Genomic DNA, 22,125 nt, shown 5'->3' with positions numbered 1-22,125 from the left:
GAAACAGACCCTTCGGCCCAACCAGTCCATGCCGACCATAATCCCAAACTAAACTAGTCCCACGTGCCTGCACTTGGCCCATATCCCTCCAAACATTCCTTATTCATGTACTGAAACAAACGTCTTTTAAACATTGTAACTGCACCCATATTCACCACTTCCTCAGGAAGGTCATTCCACACACCAACTGCTCTCTGTGCAAAATAACTGTCTCTCATGTCTATTAATTCTTTTTCCTCTCACCTTAAAAACATGCCCCTTGGTTATAAAATTCCCCAACTCGCGGGAAAAGACACCTGCCATTCGCCTCATCGCCGCCCCTCATGACTTTATAAGGCCACCCTTCAACCGACTACGCTCCAGTGAAAAGGTTCCAGCCTATCCCGCCTCTCCTTATAACTCAAACCCTTCATTCCTGGCAACATCCTGGTAAATCCTTTCTGAACCCGCTCCAGTTTAATAATACCCTTCCTATAACAGGGCAACCAGAACTGGACACAGTACTGCAGAAGGGGCCTCATCAACATCCCGTTCAACCTCAACATAATGTCCCAACTCCTGTACTCTAAGGTCTGAGCAATGAAGGCAAGTGGGCTTCTTAACCACCCGGCCTACCTGGGCTGACTATGTTGCTGTGTATATGTTATCTGATTTATTTATAACCTCCTTCCATTCCAAAAAAACATGAAAGCTAGGAGCAGGAGTAGGCCATTTGGCCCTTCGAGACTGCAGCACCATTCAACGTGATCATAGCTGATCATCCAACTCAATCCCTTGTTCCCACTCGTTCCCCATTCCTCATTCCCATCAGATCCCTTTAGCTCTAAGAACCATATCCAGCTCCTTCTTGAAGATTTAATATCTCGGCCTCAACCACTTTCTAAGATGGCTCAGGGGTTAGCAGCGCCAGGGACCCGGGTTCAATTCCTGCCTTGGGGCAACTGTCTGTGTGGAGTTTGCATGTTCTCCTCGTGTCTGTATGGGTTTCCTCCCACAGTCCAAAGATGCCCAGGTTAGGGTGGATTGGCCATAGTATCGAGGGATTAGGTACATTAGCCATTGGAAAGATTGGGTGACAGGGAAAGGGTGGCGGATGGGATGCTCCTTGGAAGGCCAGTGTGGATTTGTTGGGCTTCCACAGGGTGGGGAGTCTAGAAAATTTCACATCCTTCCACCCCACTCTCTGGGTGAAGACATTTCTCCTCATCTTAGTCTAAAATGGCCCACCCTGTATCCTTAGGCTGGGACCCCCTGGTTCTGGACTCCCTGGTCACCAGGAACACCTTCCTGTGTTTACCCTGTCCAGTCTGGTTAGAATTTTATAGATTTCTATGGGATCCCTAGGAGAAAGTGAGGACTGCAGATGCTGGAGATCAGAGCTGAAAGTGTGCTGCTGGAAAAGCGCAGCAGGTCAGGCAGCGTCCAAGGAACAGGAAATTCAACGTTTTGGGCATGAGCCCTTCTTCAGGGTTCCTGCCCGAAATGTCGATTCTCCTGCTCCTTGGATGCTGCCTGACCTGCTGCGCTTTTCCAGCAACACACTCTCAGCTTCTATGGGATCCCTCCCTCCCCTTCTAAACCCCAGCAAGTGTAACCCTGACGGATTCAGCCTCTCTTCATATACGAGTTCTGCCAATCCCAGGATCAAATCTGGTGAACTCCCTCCGTGGGCAGACTCCACCGCATCTGATACTGAGAGGGATTTTACTTTCAAAAATTACAAGTCTACCGTTGCTCAGGCAAAGCACAGAGGAAGGCTTGTTAAGATTCCGAGGAACACAGTCCCTCCACCTCAAAATTGTTAAAAATGTAAGTTCTCACACTGGCGTGTTTTCAGTCAAATACTCCAACTTGGATCTTGCTCTGTTCACCCAGTTTCCATTTGGTGCAATCCAGCACATTTCGCACAGAACTCACTCGGAAAGGCAGACAGGAAGATATTCAAGGCTTGGCACCTGAGCAAACATTAACTGCATCTCAATGCCAGCAATCTCTTTGCACATTACAGAGAGGTTTCTGTCCTACTTACACAACCCGTTTATCAGCTCGACACGAAACTTATCACCAGAAACTCGACTTGGCAAATACAACGGAATTCAAAATTAAACATTCCACTCCTATTTCCCCCCTCCCCTCACCTCCCCCCTGCCAGCCCAACCTCCCCCCCCCATACACCACGAACCTCCCCACCCCCACCCCCACCCCCATCAGGCTCCCAGGGTAAAGACATTCCCTGAGCAATGGTACACTGAGTGCAGACTGAACAAAAAAACACACAGTCCTTTCTTGATTAGACCCACTGCCCTCCTCACCACATCCCCACCTCCACCACATTCCCCACATCCCACATCCGTCCCACACACACTCACACACAGACACTCACACACACAGACACACAGTCTCACACACACAGACACAGTCACACACACAGACACACACGCGCACACAGTCTCACACACACAGACACAGACACACACGCACACAGACACGCGCACACAGTCTCACACACACAGTCACACACGCACACACAGGCGCACACAGTCTCACACACACAGACAGTCACACATGCACACAGTCACACACACACAGTCTGACACACACAATCACAGTCACACACACAGTCTCAGACACACACACACACATACACACACACACAGTCACACACGCACACAGACACACAGTCTCACACACACACAGTCACACAGTCTCACACACACACCATACACGCATACAGACACGCACACAGACACGCACAGTCTCACACACAGTTACACACGCACACACACACACACACACACTGACACAGTCTCACACACACACAGACACACAGTCTCACACAGGCACACAGACACATGCATATACACACGCGCGTGCGCGCATATACATACACACAGACACACACGCACAGACACTGACACACACAGACACAGTCTCACACATGCACACAGACACACACACACATGCGTGCGTGCATATACATCCACACACACACACACAGACATGCACACGCAAACACATAGGCACACACACACATAGACATGCACATGTGCATACACACAACCTCTCGATCACACCAGATCACCCTTCATATTTTGGACCTAGCACCTACAACCTACATTTACATAGCACCTTGCAAGGATGTTGCCAGGACTGGAGGGTTTGAGCTAATAGGAACAGCCTGAGCGGTGATTGTATAGAGTCATAGAGATGTACAATATGAAACAGCCAATTACTAACTTGCACATCTTTGGGCTGTGGAAGGAAGCCCACACAGCCAGGTGCTGTGAGGCAGCAGTGCCAACCACTGAGACACCATGCTGCGCCACTCTTCAGACAGGTCTGTGGATATATACACACTCGGATCTCTCTAGGGTCTCTCCAAGATCCTACCATTAGCTGGTCAATCCTCCTCAAGTGTAGCATTCCTCACTTTTTCCAGGTTAAATTTGATTTGTGATTGTCATCAAAACAAAAGAGCACCCTTGGGACGTTTGGATGGGACTGTGATTGTGAACATCTCCAGGAGGTGTTTTGAAACACTGCAGTTGTTTAACCAAAACTCAGTTTCACACTGTAGTCTCCTGTTGAGGCTGCCCGGTACTTTACACGGTTTTGTTTGATAGGTGTGAGATGGAGCAACAAGAAACTTCAAAACTCACCGAACAGAGTCAGTCATACAGCACAGCCACAGACCCTTCGGTCCAACTCTCCCATGCTGACTAGGCAGCTCAGTCTGACCTCATCCCAAACAGATCTCCCTAAACCTTTCCTGTTGAATGAGCGAGGAGCCTATGGCTCGTTTCTGTCAGGAATAGTTCAGGGTTGTGAGCTTCTCAAGGTCTGTAACATTATGAAAGGGTTGGATGGGGTCAATAGGAACACAGGGACACACAGGAGGGGTACGAGGCCTTTCAGCCCCTCAAGCCTATCCTGTCATGCCCAATTGTGATTCATCATCTACCTCAATGGCACCACAACCTCCTGTTTCACTTTGATTCCTTAAAAAAAACAGAAGTATAATGATGACTGGTGTCTTGTGATTGAGCCTTCTCGGGCAGAGAATTCCAAAAATTCACTTTCATCTCCATCTCAGTCATACAAATGTACAAAGGCCACTCGGCCCTTCCATCCTGTTCCGCCATTCAGTAAGATGGCGGCTGATCTGATTCCAACCTCAACCCTACATTCCTGCACAACCAATGATGATCTTACACCCCGTGGAATTCAAGAATCTACCTCCCTCTCTCTTAAAAGCATTTAAAGATTCTGCATCCACTGCCTATTGAGGATGACGCTCCTAAAGACTCACATTCCCCTGAGGGGAATAATGTTTCCTCACCCCCAGTTTGAAATGGGCACCCCATTATTTTGAACTACAACTCCTGGCTCTGAGTTCTTCCACAAGAAGACACCTCCCTTCCTCATCCACCTCCCCTCAGGATCTTCTCTGCTTCAATGGAGTCACCCCTGGCTATTCCAGTCCCCAGAGGAGCCAGGCCTAGTCTCCTTAGAAGTCAATCCCATCATCTCAGGAGGGAGAAGGGGAGAAACTGCTCCCAGTTGTGAGGAATCCTAAACCAGGCGCTGTGAATAGGAGATAGACACCGATAACACCAACACAAAATTCAAGGCAAACGAGAGAGTGTGGGAGGGGTGGGGGGGAGGGGTGAATGGAATGTGGACTCAATCCCACAGGGAGTGGGGGAAAATGTGGGACTCACTCCCACAGGGGAGTGGGGTGGGAATGTGGGTCTCACAACCACAGGGAGTGGGGAAAATGTGGGACTCACTCCCACAGGGAGTGGGGGGGGGAAATATGGGACTCAGTCCCACAGGGAGTGGGGAAAATGTGGGACTCATTCCCACAGGGAGTGGGGGAAAATGTGGGACTCACTCCCACTGGGAGTGGGGGAAAATGTGGGACTCACTCCCACTGGGAGTGGGGGAAAATATGGGAGTCACTCCCATTGGGAGTGGGAAAAATGTGGGACTCACTCCCACAGGGAGTGGGGTGGGAATGTGGGACTCACTCCCACAGGGAGTGGGGGGAAATGTGGGACTCACTCCCACAGGGAATGATTGGTGTGTTTAAGATGAGCCAAATGGTGTCGGATGTATTGATGAGGCCTCCCTCTGAGCCAGAGTCCCGGCTCTAGGCCCCACTTGCTCTAGAAGTTTGTCATAAGACCTTTTGTAGAAGATGATGAACAGCCAGCAATACTACTGAGGTAGGAGCTGGCTCGGGTGGCACATGAAAGTCAGCACAGTGCTGATGGGCCAAATGGCCTATTTCGGGTAACTGTTGCCTGATCTCTGAAGACTGGCTCTGTGACAATCCACCTTCTTGTTTGGGGGGAGTGGGGGGGTAATTAATGTTTGTTACTCTGTTCACAGAATCTCAAAATTGTTATGGAACAAAAGGAGGCCATTCGGCCCATTATGCCTAAGCTGGTTCTACCCCCAGCACCAAATTCCTGCCTTTTCTCCACATCCTTGCTCACTATTTCCATCCCAATAACTATCCAATGCCCCTCGTGAGTGCCTCAATTGAACCTGCCCCCACCACGTTTTCAGACAGTGCACTCCACCCCAACTACTCACTGGGTGAAAAACATACCTCTCAACATGCTTGCTTCATTTGCACATCACTGTAAATCTACACCACCTCAGCCTTTCCTTTTCCACGCAAGAAAAGCTTCTCCCTGTCAACTCTGTCCAGCCCAATCATGATCTACCAGATCTCATCTCTCGCGTTCCTCTCTACCGGGACAACAGCCCCAGAATAAATTGTTCAATTAAATTAACCTCTGTCAGTGAGCGAACTCACTCGGATGTGAGTGCCCAAAAAGCTTGTCTGTACCCAGGCTTGACTGCCCCATCGAGTGCCAACCCGTGAGCTAACAGAGTGCATGTTCCTTTAAGAGAGAGAGAGATTGTGTGTGTGCGTGAGAGAGAGAGAGAGAGAGAGAGAGTGAGAGTGACAGTCAGCCTGGGGATATGAACTCTCCACCATCTGGCTAGGAGACTGACCAGCCACTGCCTGCTCTTCGAAGGTGCCCCCAAATGATACATTTCTAATGAAGATGTCGTCCAGTCTCATTACAAATTCAAATCAACTCTTCACTCTTCCAATTAGGAAATCAAGTGCTTCTCTCTGATAATGAATACACCAGATCGACTGATGACTGAAGCAATGTACCAGGAGGCTACATCTTGCCAAGTGCTCCATGTGAAGATTCAGCCCGACACAGCACTCTGACAGGCAAGCCCAGAGGCACGTCGACACAGGCCGCACAGCTGAGGACGGCCTGCGTTTACTTAGCACCCACACCGGAGCAGAAAACCCCAGGCCGCTTCTGTGGGGGGACGCATTTGACGCTGAGCTACGTGTGCAGGAATCCAAACTAGACCCAGGAGACCTCTGGGAGCTCAAGGTCGGATAACCAGTGAGTGATAGAAACCAGGAAAAGATCCTGGAGCCATCCAGCACAGAAACAGACCTTTCAATCCAACCATTTCACATCGAGCAGAATCCCAAACTAAACTAGCCCCACCTCCCTGCTCCTGGCCCATATCCCTCTAAACCTTTCCTATCATTGTATCTATCCAGATGTCGTTTAAACATTTTAACTGTCCTTCCTCTGGAGGTTTGTTCCACACATGAATCACTCTCTGTGTCTATTCATTCTTTTCCCTCTAACCTTAAAAATGTGCTCCTTAGTCTTGAAATCCCTCACCCTAGGGAAAAGACACCTTATCTACACCCTTCATGATTTTATAAATCTCTTTAAAGTCACCCCTTAACCTCCTACAGGAGACAATGAGGGCTGCAGATGCTGGAGATTAGAGTCGAGAGTGTGGTGCTGGAAAAACACAGCAGGTCAGGCAGTATTTGAGGGGCAGGAAAATTGATGTTTTGGGTCACAGGGCTCTGACCCGAAATATCGATTTTCCTGCTCCTTGGATGCTGCCTGACCTGCTGTGTTTTTCCAGCATCACACCCTCAACCTCCTACACCGCAACGAAAGAAATTCCAGCCGATCCCAGCCTCTCCTTGTAACTCAGAATTAGAGAACTTCTTGATTCTTTGTGGGGCGTACAAGACATTGGTGAGACTACATTTGGAGGACAGTGTTCAATTCTGGTCTCCTTCTTATCGGAAGGATGTGGTGAGACTTGAAAGATTTACAAGGATGTTGCCATGGGTGGAGGGTTTGAGCTACAGGGAGAGGCTGAATAGGCTGGGGCTGTTTTCCCTGGAGTGTCAGAGGTTGACGGGTAACATTATAGAGGCTTATAAAATCTTGAGGGGCATGGGTAGCCAAGGTCTTTTCCCCAGGGTGGGAGAGTCCAAAACTAGAGGTCACAGATAAGAGGGGAAAGATGGACCTAAAGCCCATCCCTGTGCTGTACAGTTCATTGATCATTGTTCTATTTAAAAAGGACCTCAGGGGTAACTTTTTCACATGGCGGGTGGTGCATGTATGGAATGAGCTGCCAGAGGAAGTGGTGCAGGCTGGTACAATAACAACATTTAAAAGGCATCTGGATGGGTATATGATCATCATAGAATCCCTACAGTATGGAAACAGGCCCTTCAGCCCAACAAGTCCACACTGACCCTCCAAAGAGTATACCACCCAAACCCAAACCCATTCCTCATTACTCTACATTTACCCCTGACTAATGCATTTAGTCTACACATGCCTGAACACTGAATATGAATAGGAAGGGTTTAGAGGGAGATGGGCCAAGTGCTGGCAAATGGGACTAGATTAATTTAGGAATATCAGCTTGGCACAGACAAGTTGGACTGGAGGGTCTGTTTCTGTGCTGTACGCCTCTATGACTGTATAACATTCATCACTCTGCAAGAGAAGCCCAGATTCTCATGAATTGCTGACAGAAAGATATCCTCCTCACTTCTGCCTTATTTGAGAGGCCTGATATTTTCAAACAGCTTCCCCTAGCTCTACAATGTCCTAGTCTTCTTCCTAAAACACATATTTCCATTTTATTTGCTTTATTCACTCATGGGATGAGGGCGGTCTCTGGCCAGGCCCAGCATTCATCGCCCATCACTAATTACCCAGAGAGCAGTTAAAAATCAACCACATTGCTGTGGGTCTGGAGTCACATGTAGGCCAGACTGGGTAAGGATGGCAGATTTCCCTCCCTAAAGGACATTAGTGACCCAGATGGGTTTTCCCAACAATTGACAAATGGATTCATGGTCATCATTAGACTTTTAATTCCAGATTTGTTTGTTATTGAATTCAAATTCCACCATCTGCAATAGCAAGACATGAACCCAGGTCCCCAGGACACAGGCTCCAGGATTAACAACCCAGCGATAACACCATTGGACCATCACCTGGTTCACCTCTCGTAGCAAATGACCTTTTTGTCACATTTCTCAGGAATTCAACACTAGTAATTTGGAAATAAATAATTCCAAATCCTGCAGCCTCACAATGAAAGGATGAAATGTGCCACAAATATTTTAAAAAGAAAATTTTCATATCACAAGGGCATTACTGGCATTCAATTCCCATCCCCAAACAGAATGGCTTGCTTGGCCAATCTTTCCTCATGGGACAGTGTTGCCTTCCCTGATAGCAGCCCAGTAAACCACCACTGCACTCCCTCCACAGCAGCTAGATCCTTTCTTAGGCTGAGAGACCAAAACTGCACACAATACTGCGAGTACCGTCTCACTACGGCCCTCTAGTAAGACACCCCTGACTCCTCTCGCAATAAAGGCCAATATACTGTTTGTCTTCCCAACTGCTTGTTGTACCTTCCTGCCCACTCTCATTGACTGGTGTCTGATCTTGACCAGCCCCATCCCTCATCCTGCTCCATCCTGAATTCAACCTATGGAACCTTGTAATCCTTTCACCCAGAGAGCAGTGGATGATATTCATCCATCGAGTGTGTGGACTCGATGAGGTTGAGGGAGGTGTTAGTGAATTTTGAGGCTGACTGTGGTAGAGAGTGGAATCCAGCATCCCAGTGCTCTTCTAAGATGATACATCCTCGCTGAGCTGATCTTTGTTGTGGTTTACATGATGTTTTTTAGGCCAGATTGACTTTATTAAGAAATCAATTTACAGTTCTGAAGCGTGTAATCGAATGACACTGTGAGGTGGGGACAGAAAACAGAACGGAGTTAGCTCTGAAACCTCGATGTCTTGATATTTACAATTCAATCTCAGTTTCAAACTCCAAGGCATCGCACATTGAAAACGGGACTGCGAAACAATTTGCATCAGATAATACATTCTCATAGCACAGGAGGAGGGAGGGACGAGTGAATTCAGGACTCGGAATGGAGCTCAGCTCTGCATTTTCATATTTATGCTTTCACACTTTTTCTGACTTCCCAACAAGTGTTTCTAGACACTACCCAGCAGGGCAAGGCTTGGCTAAATGTTACGCCCTCTCTGAATGTTATGCTCTCCAGCTGCCTCATTAACTCAGCCTAGTTCAGGACCAAACCCTGGGGCACTAAAGGTCACCCTCTCCAGGGAGTTAGGGATGGGAAACTAATACTGGATCACCCAGCTCCCTGCACGAGCAAAGACAGAGCCTATCGTTCTCATCCTCGGTCCAGAACCGCGGGTGACAGTGTAAGGATACAGAGGAGGACTGAGACGAGGAGAAATGTCTTCACCCAGACAGCGGGGAGCCTGTGGGATTCACTGTTATAGAAAACGGTTGGAGCCAAAACAGTGAAGAGTTAGATACAGATCTTAGGGCTCTAAAGGTATGGGGTCGAAATGGCGAGCAGGGGACTGAATCTGAAATTCATACTGAACAGTAGAGCAGGCACAAAGGGCTGAATGGCCCGCTCCTGCTCCTAGTTTCTGAGTTTCTGTTTCAATGATCCCTGTGGCCCTCCACTAGTTACATCTGCCAACTTGAAAATGACCTATTGATGCCCACTCTCTGCTTCCTGTTCATTAACCACGCCCCTCTCTGCTCCTACATCACGAGTAGACACTAACATGGTGCAGCATGGTGGCTCAGTGGTTAGCAGTGCCACCTTAAAGCTCCATGAACCCGGTTCAATTCCAGCCTTGAGTGACTGTCTGTGTTGAGTGTGCACATTCTCTCTGTATCCGTGTGGGTTTCCTCCCACAGTCCACAGGTGTGCATGTTACGGTGGATTGGCTGTGGGAAATGCAGGCTTACAGGGAAAGGGTAAGACGTGGGTCTGGGGGGGATGCTTTCCAAAGGGTTGGTGTGGGCTGAACGGCCAGCTTCCACACTGCAGGGATTTTTATGATCCCATCTCTGTGCTCTACCAAATCTGGCCACTTGAGCATTTCAATTGTTCCACCACTGGTGGCCACGCCTGGGTTCCAGTCTCTAGAATCCTTCCCTAAAGTTCTATGCTCCTTTCCCACTTCATTCATTCAGCAATCAGCTGACCCAAACAGCTCCTCATGTGTTGCATGTGTCAGGGTTTTGCTAGTGAACCTCCTCTGATGTGCAGTGGTTCTCGTCGTCAGACATGGAGTAGTTGGAAGGCATCCCATGAAGCCACCAAGGAGATGGGGGGGGCGTATGCCAATGCACCCATGATGGACTGAATGGCCTCTTTCTGTGCTGTAACGTTTCTAAGGTTCTGTGGTTCTAAGGGAAGATGATGTGGAAGAAGCAAATGCAGGGAGTAGAGGAGGATAGGAAGGAAGAGGGGATGTGTAAGAGGAGTACGGGGAGAAGAAGAGGAGCAGAAAAAGGGCTAACTGGACAGGGAGAACACAGGGATAGGGGCACGAAGAGGGGCAAGGAAAAGAAAGGGGAGAATAGACGCAAGCTTTACGAGATCTGGGCATCACTGGCTGGGTCAGCATTTACTGCCCTGTCCCTAGTTGCCCCTTGAGAAGGTGGGGGTGAGCTGCCTTCTTGACCCGCTGCAGTCCATGTGCTGTGGGTAGACCCACAATGCCCTGAGGGAGGGAATTCCAGGATTCTGACCCAGCGACACTGAAGGAACGGCAATATATTTCCAAGTCAGGATGGTGAGGGGCTCGGAAGGGAACTTGCAGGGGGTGTGGTTCCCATGTATCTAGAGCCTTCGTCCTTCTAGATGGAAGTGATCGGAGGGATTTGGAAGGAGTTGTCTGAGGATCTTTGGCGCATGTCTGCAGTGCATCTTGTAGATAGTACACACTGCTGCTGCTGAGCGTCGGCGGTGGAGGGAATGAGTGTTTGTGGATGTGGGACCAATCAAGTGGCTGCATTGTCCTGGTATGAAATCTATAAACACAGCTAGGTGGGGTGGCGCGATGGCACAGTGGTTAGCAGTGCTGCCTCCAGTCTGTGTGGAGTTTGCACATTCTCCCCGTGTCTGTGTGGGTTTGCTCCGGTTTCCTCCCTCAGTCCAAAGATGTGCAGGTCAGGGTGAATTGGCCATGCTAAATTGTCCCATAGTGTTAGGTGCATTAGTCAGAAGGAAATGGGTCTGGGTGTGTTACTCTTCGGAGGGTCAGTATGGACTGGTTGGGCCGAAGGGCCTGTTTCCACACTGTAGGGAATCTAATCGAGATGAGGAAGTGTGGCTTAGTGGCATTATCACTAGACTATTAATGATAATGTTTTGGGGACCCAGATTCCAATCTTGCTATGGTGAAACTTCAATTTAATAAATATTTGGAATGAGGAATCTAATGATCATTGCTGGGTTTTTTTTGGGAAAGACCCATCTGATTGGTTAATACCTTTTAGGGAAGGAACTCTGCCATCCTTGCCCAGTCTGGCCTCCATGTGACTCCAGACCCACAGCAACGTGGTTAACTCTTAACTGCCCTCTCGGCAATTAGGGATGGTCAATAAATACTGGGCTAGCCGCTGCTGCCCACACCCTGTGAGTGAATAAAAGAAGGAGGTTGGGGAAGTGGAGTGAAGGAAAAGAACAGGGAGCGGTGTTGGAGCTGAGGGTGAGGAAATGTTGAGGGAGCAGAGATGAAGACAGTGCTCCTCAATGCTCTGCTGCCCCACATCTTCTTCAACCTCTTCAACAGAGAGTGAGCTGACTGGGAAGCCCACCAGGAAACCTGTTACCAGGCAGCCAATGCGATTCTGTTTCAATACAGGACAGAGTCAAGCCAGCCCCATAGGAGCTGTGGTGGTGGCTCAGATCAAAATCAGTTCACCATCACCCCAGGGGGCTGCCCTCTCGTTACAGAGAGAGAGAGAGATGATAGTGGTGGTTTAGCCTGAGGTTCCCCCATGCCTCAGGCAAGGGGGGAGAGCCCTTCATAGTTAACTCAGCTGGTGTGGGATTTGAACCCAAGCTGCTGACATCACAAAACTGCCATCCAGCCAACTGAGCTAACTGGAAAGGTCAATGAAATGGCGATGAGGTGTACGGGATCAGCCATGATCCTATTGAATGGCAGATCAAGTTCAAGTGGCCGAATGGCCTCCTCCTGTTCGGATCTCCTCTGGTCAATCGTCCACTGGATTGAGCCACACGGCCAGTGAGTGTCCTGGTCACCCTCGGGCTATCACCCAGCAATGCCTCAGGCACACGGAGAGATAGGGAGCTGCGTGTTCCTTCTAAAAGGCATCTTGCACTCGAAGGGTTAAACCATTTGGTACAGAATATATCAAGGAGAGCGATTTAATTTTACCGCTTTGTGTGAGCATTCTGCCATTGTCAGAGAACCTGCAATTCACTGACAGTCTAATTGCTTAAGGCAGACATTTCATTCATCTTTGTAATTGGCACATTCAGCAGATTATAATGAAGTTAATGGAAATTAAATTACATAATTTACAAATCTTAAAACTGGTTTAGCATGTGCTAAAGGTAAAGTACATATCAAGCGTAACCTTTAACGACGAGCTTTCATTGATGTGATTGGCATATAATGCAATATAAATTACTTCTTTTCTATAATATTTTAATTACGGTTTCCACTTGTTAATGAACAAGGACAACCTAATCATTCAAAGAATTGCATTTGTCTCTTATTGTGGGTTGTGTTTCTGTCAGACCGCGGAGATGGAACTGGTTGGTGGAAACACTGCTAACTGCTCCTACTTCTCCCACCCACAGGGGCTCAGGGCAGGACTCAGGGGTGAGGGGGGGTGGGGAGGGTTCCCAGAGAGACCCAGAGGGAATGATAGCTCAGGCTTCTCTGAGAGAGGAGGACAACTCAGTACAAACAAAGATCTAGCGAGGTGGGGTGGATCCTCCATCTGCTTTATATCTGGGCATGAATGTAGACATTGATGCCAAGGGGTAGAGAGAGGGATGGGGCAGGGGCAAAGCTATCAGGAAGGCTTGATCCACACACTCTCACTCACACACACACTCAAATACACTCTCATAAATACATACACATACACACACACACACACAGACACACTCACTCTCTCACTCACACACACACTCACCCACAAATACACACACTCACAAATACGCTCTCATAAATACATACACACACAGACACACTCACTCTCTTACACACACACACGCACCCACAAATACACACACACACACTCTCACTCACACACACACACTCAAATACACTCTCATAAATACATACACACACACAGACACACTCACTCTCTCACTCACACACACACTCACCCACAAATACACACACTCACAAATACACTCTCATAAATACATACACACACAGACACACTCACTCTCTCTCACACACACACTCACCCACAAATACACACACTCACAAATACACTCTCATAAATACAGACACACACACAGACACACTCACTCTCTCACACACACACTCACCCACAAATACACACACACACACACACACAAATACATACACATGCACACACTCATACTCACTCTCTCACTCACACACACTCTCTCACACACACACACTCACAAATACACTGTCATATACACATGCACACACTCTCACACATGCACTCTTGCACACACAGACACACTCTCACACACAAATATACACACACACAAGTACACATGCTCGCACACAGTCACTCATGAACATATTTACACACACAAAAAAACACAAGCACTCACAAATACCCCCCACACACACTCACAAAAACACACACACACAAATACATACACATGCACACACTCATACTCTCACACACACACACACAGACACACTCTCTCACACACACACAAATACACATGCTCACATACAGTCACTCACAAATATATACATACATACTCACAAAAACGCACGCACTCACAAATACCCCCCCCACACACAAATACACACATACACACACACACAAATATACATGCACACTAACAAATACACTCTCATACACACATACACAAATATACACAGAGATACTCACGAATGCACTCACACTCAGGCACACACTCTCTCACAACCACACAAATACACACACACCCACACACTTTCTCTCTTTCTCTCTCACACACACACACACACACACACACAAACACACACACAGTCACTCTCGCACACCTCTGCCAAGGGAGTCCGGGCTGAATGTTTGCAGGGGATGTGGGTTGCAGGAATGGAGTGTGACATCAAACACTGGTACAAGCTGATGTGGGCATCGCTGGCCGGGCCCAGCATTTATTACCCGTCCCTAGTTGTCCCTGGAGAAGGTGGGGGTGAGCTGCCTTCTTGAACCGCTGCAGTCCATGTGCTGTAGTTAGACCCACAATGCCTTTAGGGAGGGAATTCCAATACTTGGAGACAGTGAAGGATTTGGTCCAGTTTTGTTCTAATTTATTCACTCACAGGATGTCTGGGTCAGCATAAGACAGTGTTGGTACCAGACTAGAGAGCCTTCTCTGGACTGTCTCCAATACCAGTCTATGTCGCCTTGGACAAGAAACCGAGACTGTTCACCGTATTCTAGCTGCAGTCTGACCAGCGCATTGTGTAGTTTTAACAAAACCTTCCTCCTTTCATACTCCATTCCTGATGAAATGAAATAGATTGAAAGCAATTGGTGGACATCGCAGAGAGGGGCATCAAGACAGGAAACCTAAACGCATTGAACAAAATATTGGATTTGCACAGGATGCACCATAACATCAAGGGCTCGAGTGCAAGGGCCAGAAAGTGGACTCCTCTCTTCACCCACCAGCATGGACACCGTGGGTCGAATGGCCTCCGTCTATGCTGTACAGTTTTTGTGAAATTCCTCTGTCATCTTGAGCAAACCGTCCTCAGAAACGGACGGTCTTTGGAAGGGAGAATGAATTGGAGAAGTTTAAGTAAATGATTGTGCGCTGAAGCGGTTTTACAATCCTTCGTTGTGTTTAAAATTAAAGGGGATGTAAATTTGTTATATGATATCTCTTTGCTGAATGTGTCATGGTAAACGTGGTGAGAGATCTTAATCACACAGTAGATCAGTAAAGAGGCAGAAGTGCCTACACTTCCTGCAGGATAAACAGATATAAACGATGTCCATCAAAGCCAACATGTCTATTTTTATTTAAGAATGAAGAGAAATAATGTCCAGTGTGCATCATTCAGAACACAATCCACACATCAACCTCGAGCACAAAGGGAAGGATTGAATTAACTTTGGTTTAGAATTCTCCATCAAAGTAAACAAACATGGGTCTGTAAAGATATGAAATTTTCATCCATGTTCCCAAATTCCTCCATAGCCCTGTCCTCACCCTGTCTCCTCCCATACTGCCGTAGTCTACTCCAGCCTTACCATCCTTCCAGATCTCTGCATCCTTCCGATTCCATCCCTTGCACCACTCCCCGTGATTTCTAACACTGCACCATTGGTGGTCTGAATCCCAAACACAGAACATCAAGGCTATGGGCCTAGACTGGGCAGTGGGACTAGTGTGGGCAGTGGGCCTAGTGTGAGCAGTGGGACTAGTGTGGGCAGCGGGATTGGTGTGGCAGTGGGACTAGTGTGAGCAGTGGGCCGAGTGTGGTCAGTGGGACTAGTGTGAGCAGTGGGCCGAGTGTGGTCAGTGGGACTAGTGTGAGCAGTGGGCCGAGTGTGGTCAGTGGGACTAGTATGAGCAGTGGGCCGAGTGTGGGCAGTGGGTCTAGTGTGGGCAGTGGGCCTAATGTGGGCAGTGCAACTAGTGTGAGCATTGGGACTAGTGTGAGCAGTGGGCCTAGTGTGGGCAGTGGGATTGGTGTGGCAGTGGGACTAGTGTGAGCAGTGGGACTAGTGTGGGGAGTGGGACTAGAGTGCGTAGTGGGCCGAGTGTGGGCAGTGGGACTAGTGTGAGCATTGGGACTAGTGTGAGCAGTGGGCCTAGTGTGGGCAGCGGGATTGGTGTGGCAGTGGGACTAGTGTAAGCAGTGGGCCGAGTGTGGTCAGTGGGACTAGTGTGAGCAGTGGGCCGAGTGTGGTCAGTGGGACTAGTATGAGCAGTGGGCCGAGTGTGGGCAGTGGGTCTAGTGTGGGCAGTGGGCCTAATGTGGGCAGTGCAACTAGTGTGAGCATTGGGACTAGTGTGAGCAGTGGGCCTAGTGTGGGCAGTGGGATTGGTGTGGCAGTGGGACTAGTGTGAGCAGTGGGACTAGTGTGGGGAGTGGGACTAGAGTGCGTAGTGGGCCGAGTGTGGGCAGTGGGACTAGTGTGAGCATTGGGACTAGTGTGAGCAGTGGGCCTAGTGTGGGCAGCGGGATTGGTGTGGCAGTGGGACTAGTGTAAGCAGTGGGCCGAGTGTGGTCAGTGGGACTAGTGTGAGCAGTGGGCCGAGTGTGGGCAGTGGGACTAGTGTGAGCAGTGAGCCTAGTGTGGGCAGCGGGACTAGTGTGAGCAGTGGGACTAGTGTGGGCAGTGGGACTAGGGTGGGCAGTGGGACAAGTGTGAGCACTGGGCCTAGTGTGAGCAGTGGGCCTCGTGTGGGCAGTGGGACTCGTATGAGCAGTGGGATTAGTGTGAGCAGTGAGACTAGTGTGGGCAGTGGGACTAGGGTGGGCAGTGGGACTAGTGTGGACAGTGGGACTAGTGTGGGCAGTGGGACTAGGGTGGGCAGTGGGACTAGTGTGGGCAGTGGGACAAGTGTGAACAGTGGGACTAGTGTGGGCAGTGGGACAAGTGTGGGCAGTGGGTCTAGTGTGATCAGTGGGCTTAATGTGGGCAGTGGGACGAATGTGGGCAGTGGGAGTAGTGTGAGCAGTGGGCCAAGTGTAGGCAGTGGGACTAGTGTGAGCAGTGGGCCTAATGTGGACAGTGGGACTGGTATGGACAGTGGGACTAGTGTGAACAGTGGGCCGAGTGTGGGCAGTGGGACAAGTGTGGGCAGTGGGTCTAGTGTGATCAGTGGGTGTAGTGTGGGCAGTGGGTCTAGTGTGGGCAGTGTGTCTAGTATGAGCAATGGGCCGAGTGTGGTCGGTGAGTGTAGTGTGATCAGTGGGTGTAGTGTGGGCAGTGGGTATAGTGTGGGCAGTGGGTCGAGTGTGCGCACTGGACCGAGTTTGGGCAGTGGGTCTAGCGTGAGAGTTGGACTAGTGTGGGCATTGGGCCTTATGTAGGCAGGGGGACTAGTGTGGGCAGTGGGCTGAGTGTGAGCAGTGGGTCTAGTATGAGTAGTCGAAGTAGTGTGAGCAGTGGGTCTAGTGTGAGTAGTGGAAGTAGTGTGAGCAATGGGTCTAGTGTGAGCAGTGGGCCTAGTGTGGGCAGTGGGACTAGTGTAGGCAGTGGGACTAGTGTGGGCAGTGGGACTCGTGTGGGCAGTGGGCTGAGTGTGAGCAGTGGGTCTTGTGTGAATAGTGGAAGTAGTGTGAGCAGTGGGTCTAGTGTGGGCAGTGGGACTAGTATGAGCAGTGGGCCTAGTGTGGGCAGTGGGACTAGTGTGATCTGTGGGCCTAGTGTGAGCAGTGTGTCTAGTGTGGGCAGTAGGCCGAGTGTGGGCACGGGACTGAGTGTGGGCAGTGGGTCTAGTGTGAGCAGTTGGACTAGTGTGGGCAGTGGGACTAGTGTGAGTAGTGGAAGTAGTGTGAGCAGTGGGTCTAGTGTGGGCAGTGGGACTAGTGTGAGCAGTGGGCCTAGTGTGGGCAGTGGGCCGAGTGTGAGCAGTGGGCCTAGTGTGAGCAATGGGCCTAGTGTGAGCAGTGTGTCTAGCGTGGGCAGTGGGTCCAGGGTGAGCAGTGGGTATAGTGTGGGCAGTGGGACTAGTGTGGGCCATGTGTCTTGTGTGTGCCGTGGGTCTAGTGTGACCAGTGGACGGAGTGTGGGAAGTGGGCCTAGTGTGGGCAGTGGGTCTAGTGTGAGCAGTGGGCCTAGTGAAGGCAGTGGGTCTAGTGTGAGCAGTGGGTGTAGTGAGGGCAGTGGGCCTAGTGTGAGCAATGAGTCTTGTGTGGGCAGTGGGACTAGTTTGGGCAGTGGGATTAGTGTGGGCAGTGTGTCTAGTGTGAGCAGTGGAACTAGTGTGGCCAGTGAGATTAGTGTGGGCAATGGGCCGAGTGTGGGCAGTTGTCCTAGTGTGAGCAGTGAGTCCAGTGTGGGCAGTTCGACAAGTGTGAGAAGTGGGCCTAGTGTGGGCCATGGGTCTAGTGTGAGCAGTGGGACTACTGTGGGCAGTGGGCCTAGTGTGAGCAGTGGGTCTAGTGAGGGCAGTGGGTCCAGTGTGGGCAGTGGGTCTAGTGTGGGCAGTGGGATTAGTGTGAGCAGTGGGTCTAGTGTGGGCAGTGGGATTAGTGTGGACAGTGGGACTAGTGTGAGCAGTGGGACTAGTGTGGGCATTGGGACTAGTGTGGGCAGTGGGATTAGTGTGGGCAGTGGGATTAGTGTGGGCAGTGGGTCTAGTGTGGACAGTGGGACTAGTGTGAGCAGTGGGACTAGTGTGAGCAGTGGGTCTAGTATGGGCTGTGGGACTAGTGTGAGCAGTGGGACTAGTGTGAGCAGTGGGTCTAGTGTGGGCAATGGGTCTAGTATGGGCTGTGGGACTAGTGTGAGCAGTGGGACTAGTGTGAGCAGTGGGTCTACTATGGGCAGTTGGCCTAGTGTGGGCAGTGGGACTAGTGTCAGCAGTGGGACTAGTGTCAGCAGTGGGACTAGTGTGAGCAATGGTGTATTTTTGGTGGTGCAGTGTTGATGGGTCGAAGGGTCTTCTTCTGTACTGTGAGATTCTGGAATTCCTTTCCTAAACCTTCCCAATTCTCCTGCTCCCCTTCTCTCATTCATTCTATCAAACCCTCCTCTTAGACTGAGCCTTCCGTCATCTGTTGGCAGCACAATTCTGTCTCCAACAATGTTTCTGTTAAACAATTTCTGTTGTTTTATTGCGCTGTACAAATGCGAGTTGCTGATGCTGTCTTATATTTAGCTCAGTTGGCTGGATGGCTGGTTTGTAACAGTGTGAGTCCCCTTCCCCCACCAGCTGAGGTGATCGTGAAAGATGCTCCTTCTCTACCTCTCCCCTCTCCTGTGGTGACAAGCAGCACCAGTATCTCTCTACATAGAACATAGAACATAGAAGGATACAGCGCAGTACAGGCCCTTCGGCCCTCGATGTTGCGCCGACCGAATCCTACCTAACCTATACTAGCCCAATAACTACACTCTAATGAGAGTGTAGGACTGGGTGACCTGGGCAAATACCCAACAAGATGAGTGGCATCTGATGAGCAAAAACGTCACGTGAGCAAAGAGGACTTTGGAAGTCACCGAACACCAGCAGGTTAGAAAGCAGCCTTCCATTCTAGCCTTACACAGACAGTGAAAGATAAAACTAGGCACCAATCTTCACCTTTACAGTGAGTTTATTTACAGGCCTCAGATTCCTCCTGGGATCGTTTCTCACTATCCTTGATTGTTTGAGGCTGGGCTAGCATTTATTGCCCATCCCTAATCACCTCTAGATCTGAGTGACTTGTTGGGCTATTTCAGAGGGTAGTTCAGGGTCAGCCGCGTTGTCTGTTGTTCTGGAGTTACATTTGGGCCAGACTGGGTAAGGATGACAGAATTCATGGAAACTAGAGGCAGGGAGTGGGCCCTTCAAGCCCGATCTGAGATTCAAACACGATCAATCAAGGCTGATCATCTAACTCAGTTCCTGCTCTCTCTCCCCAGACCCTTTCATCCCTTTAGCCCCAAGAACTGTATATAACTCCTTCTAGAAAACATTCAATATTCTGACCTCAACCACTTCCTGTGACAGAGAATCCCACAGGCTCCCCCACTCTCTGGGTGAAGACATTTCTCCTCATCTCAGTCCGAAATGGCCCAGCCCGTTTCCTGAGATTGTGACCCCCTGGGTCTGGACTCCCCGGTCACTGGGAACATGTTAAGTCCGGTCAGAATTTTATAGGTTTCTGTGAGAGCACCCCCAATCTCCATTCTTCATTGTCAATGTGGAGATAAGGTTTACTAACAGGGCCAATAAAGTCTCTGAGTTATAAGAATAAGTAGGAGCAGAAATATGCCATTTGGCCCCTCAAGCCTCCATCATTCTACAAGAATATGGTGGGTCTGATTGTTGTATCAGTTCGGCTTCTCTGTCAGCCCCTCGTAATCCTCGACTCCCTCCTCAATCAAACATCAATCGCTCTTATTGTGTCCTTGAACATATTTCAGCCTGAAGGGAATTCTAGACTCAAACGTCGTCGTGAAGGAAGAAAGTCCTCTCCATCTCGATCCTCGTTGTGACCTGAAACGAGCTCCTTGGGAGCACATTCAATGGAAACCTTCGAAGTGGAGGTCAGCTCTGAGGAGCCTTGACTTCAGCAGTCACACGCTGGGACTCTGCTGGGAGGTCGGAGCATCAGCAGCTGAGAGTATGTTGGCTCTGTAACCTTACTATCGTATACACTTTATTAATAACTGTTAGTGAGAGAAATCTTAGACAGCTGGCCTGAGTTTGTGTGAAGATTCAATTATGGCTGGCCTTTATCCCTCATATATCCGAAAAGCATGGAGTTAAGATCATCCTTGAACTCATAGATTTCTGACTCAGAGACAAATGTGAGCCGTAGCTCTCCGGCCTTTCAAACCCGCCTCAACCTGTATTCCTCAGCTGTAGTCAAGCTGCTGTTGGACATCTGTGGTTGTTGTTAATGATGCATGTTGAGGGGCAATATCTACTCAAATTGCAATTACATTGCAACAAAGCCTTTGGCAAAAAAATGAGTGAAACTGCAAAGACCTTCGTATTGGGACCCAGTCAGTAATGAGCAGTATCATTACCAGTCCCAAAATCACCCCAGAAATTTGCTGTTTATACACATCACAGTTTCAGGAAGAATATCAAGGCTGTAGTGAGGGCTCAGCAGAGATTTACTGGAATGGGAACATGGAAGGGGGTGGGGTCCATTCATCAGGAGACACTCAATGTGCTCCTCAGAGCAGAGAAGGTCAAGGGGAGATTTCATCGAGGAGTTCAAAATCATCAGGCTTTTTAAGAAAACAAACAAGGCGAGATATTCCGATCTGGCAGGTAAACCCAGAGGAGACAGATTGATGATGTATGGTATAAACATCAACCGCAATGTGCATTTACATAGCACCCTTAATGTGATTTCGAAGCAAGATTTGACATTGAATCACATAAGATGATGTTAGGGATCATGCCCAGGATTGGAAGGAGGTAGGTTTTAAAGATAATCTCAGACAAAGAGAGAGACAGAGACAGACAGAGAAACAAATTAGAATTAAAAGAGTGGGGAATTTTTTTTCACATTCATTTGTGGGACATGGATATGTCTGGCAAGTTTGACATTTATTGCTCATCCCAATTGCCCGTGAAGTGATGGTCTTGTTCAGCAATCCCAGAGGGCTGCTAAGAGTCAACCACATTGCTGTGGGTCTGGAGTCACATGTAGGCCACACCAGGTAAGGACATCAGATTTCCCTCCCTAAAGGGTATTAGTGACCCAAATGGGCTTTTACAGTTATCAATGATGGTTTCGGGATGACTACCACTGAGATTAGCTTTCAATTACAGATTTTTTTCACTGAATTTAAATTCCACCAGTTGCTATCTACTGAGTGCAAAACATTCCAAACCATCTAGAAGCATCCATGGGAACCCCACCCCCTGCAAGTTCCCCTCCGAGCCCCTCATCATCCTGACTTGGAAATATATCCCCGTTCCTTCAGTGTCGCTGGGTCAGAATCCTGGAATTCCCTCCCTCAGGGCATTGTGGGTCTACCCACAGCACATGGACTGCAGCAGTTCAAGAAGGCAGC

The 22,125-nt window shown here is 49.1% G+C and overlaps 1 protein-coding gene across 5 annotated transcripts in view; it reads right to left on the bottom strand.

Moving 5' to 3' along the window:
- The window catches only part of LOC132815121 (zinc finger protein 521), a 480,095-nt gene that overhangs the window by 258,169 nt on the left and 199,801 nt on the right, over positions 1 to 22,125 (bottom strand). Inside the window, exon 4 of one of the 5 annotated variants that reach the window (XM_060823909.1) lies at positions 1,872 to 1,955. The exons of the other annotated variants lie outside the window; for them this stretch is intronic. Within the exon in view, the coding sequence (XP_060679892.1) occupies positions 1,914 to 1,955 (42 nt within the window). The 3' untranslated portion in view covers positions 1,872 to 1,913. Of the gene's footprint in view, positions 1 to 1,871; positions 1,956 to 22,125 lie in introns of those variants that run through there. 5 annotated transcript variants of the gene reach the window in all.

This window comes from Hemiscyllium ocellatum, chromosome 4, assembly GCF_020745735.1.
Source record: "Hemiscyllium ocellatum isolate sHemOce1 chromosome 4, sHemOce1.pat.X.cur, whole genome shotgun sequence".
Classification (NCBI taxonomy): domain Eukaryota; kingdom Metazoa; phylum Chordata; class Chondrichthyes; order Orectolobiformes; family Hemiscylliidae; genus Hemiscyllium; species Hemiscyllium ocellatum.
Note: the sequence above shows the minus strand (reverse complement) of the source record. Positions and strands in the feature narration are given on the sequence as shown.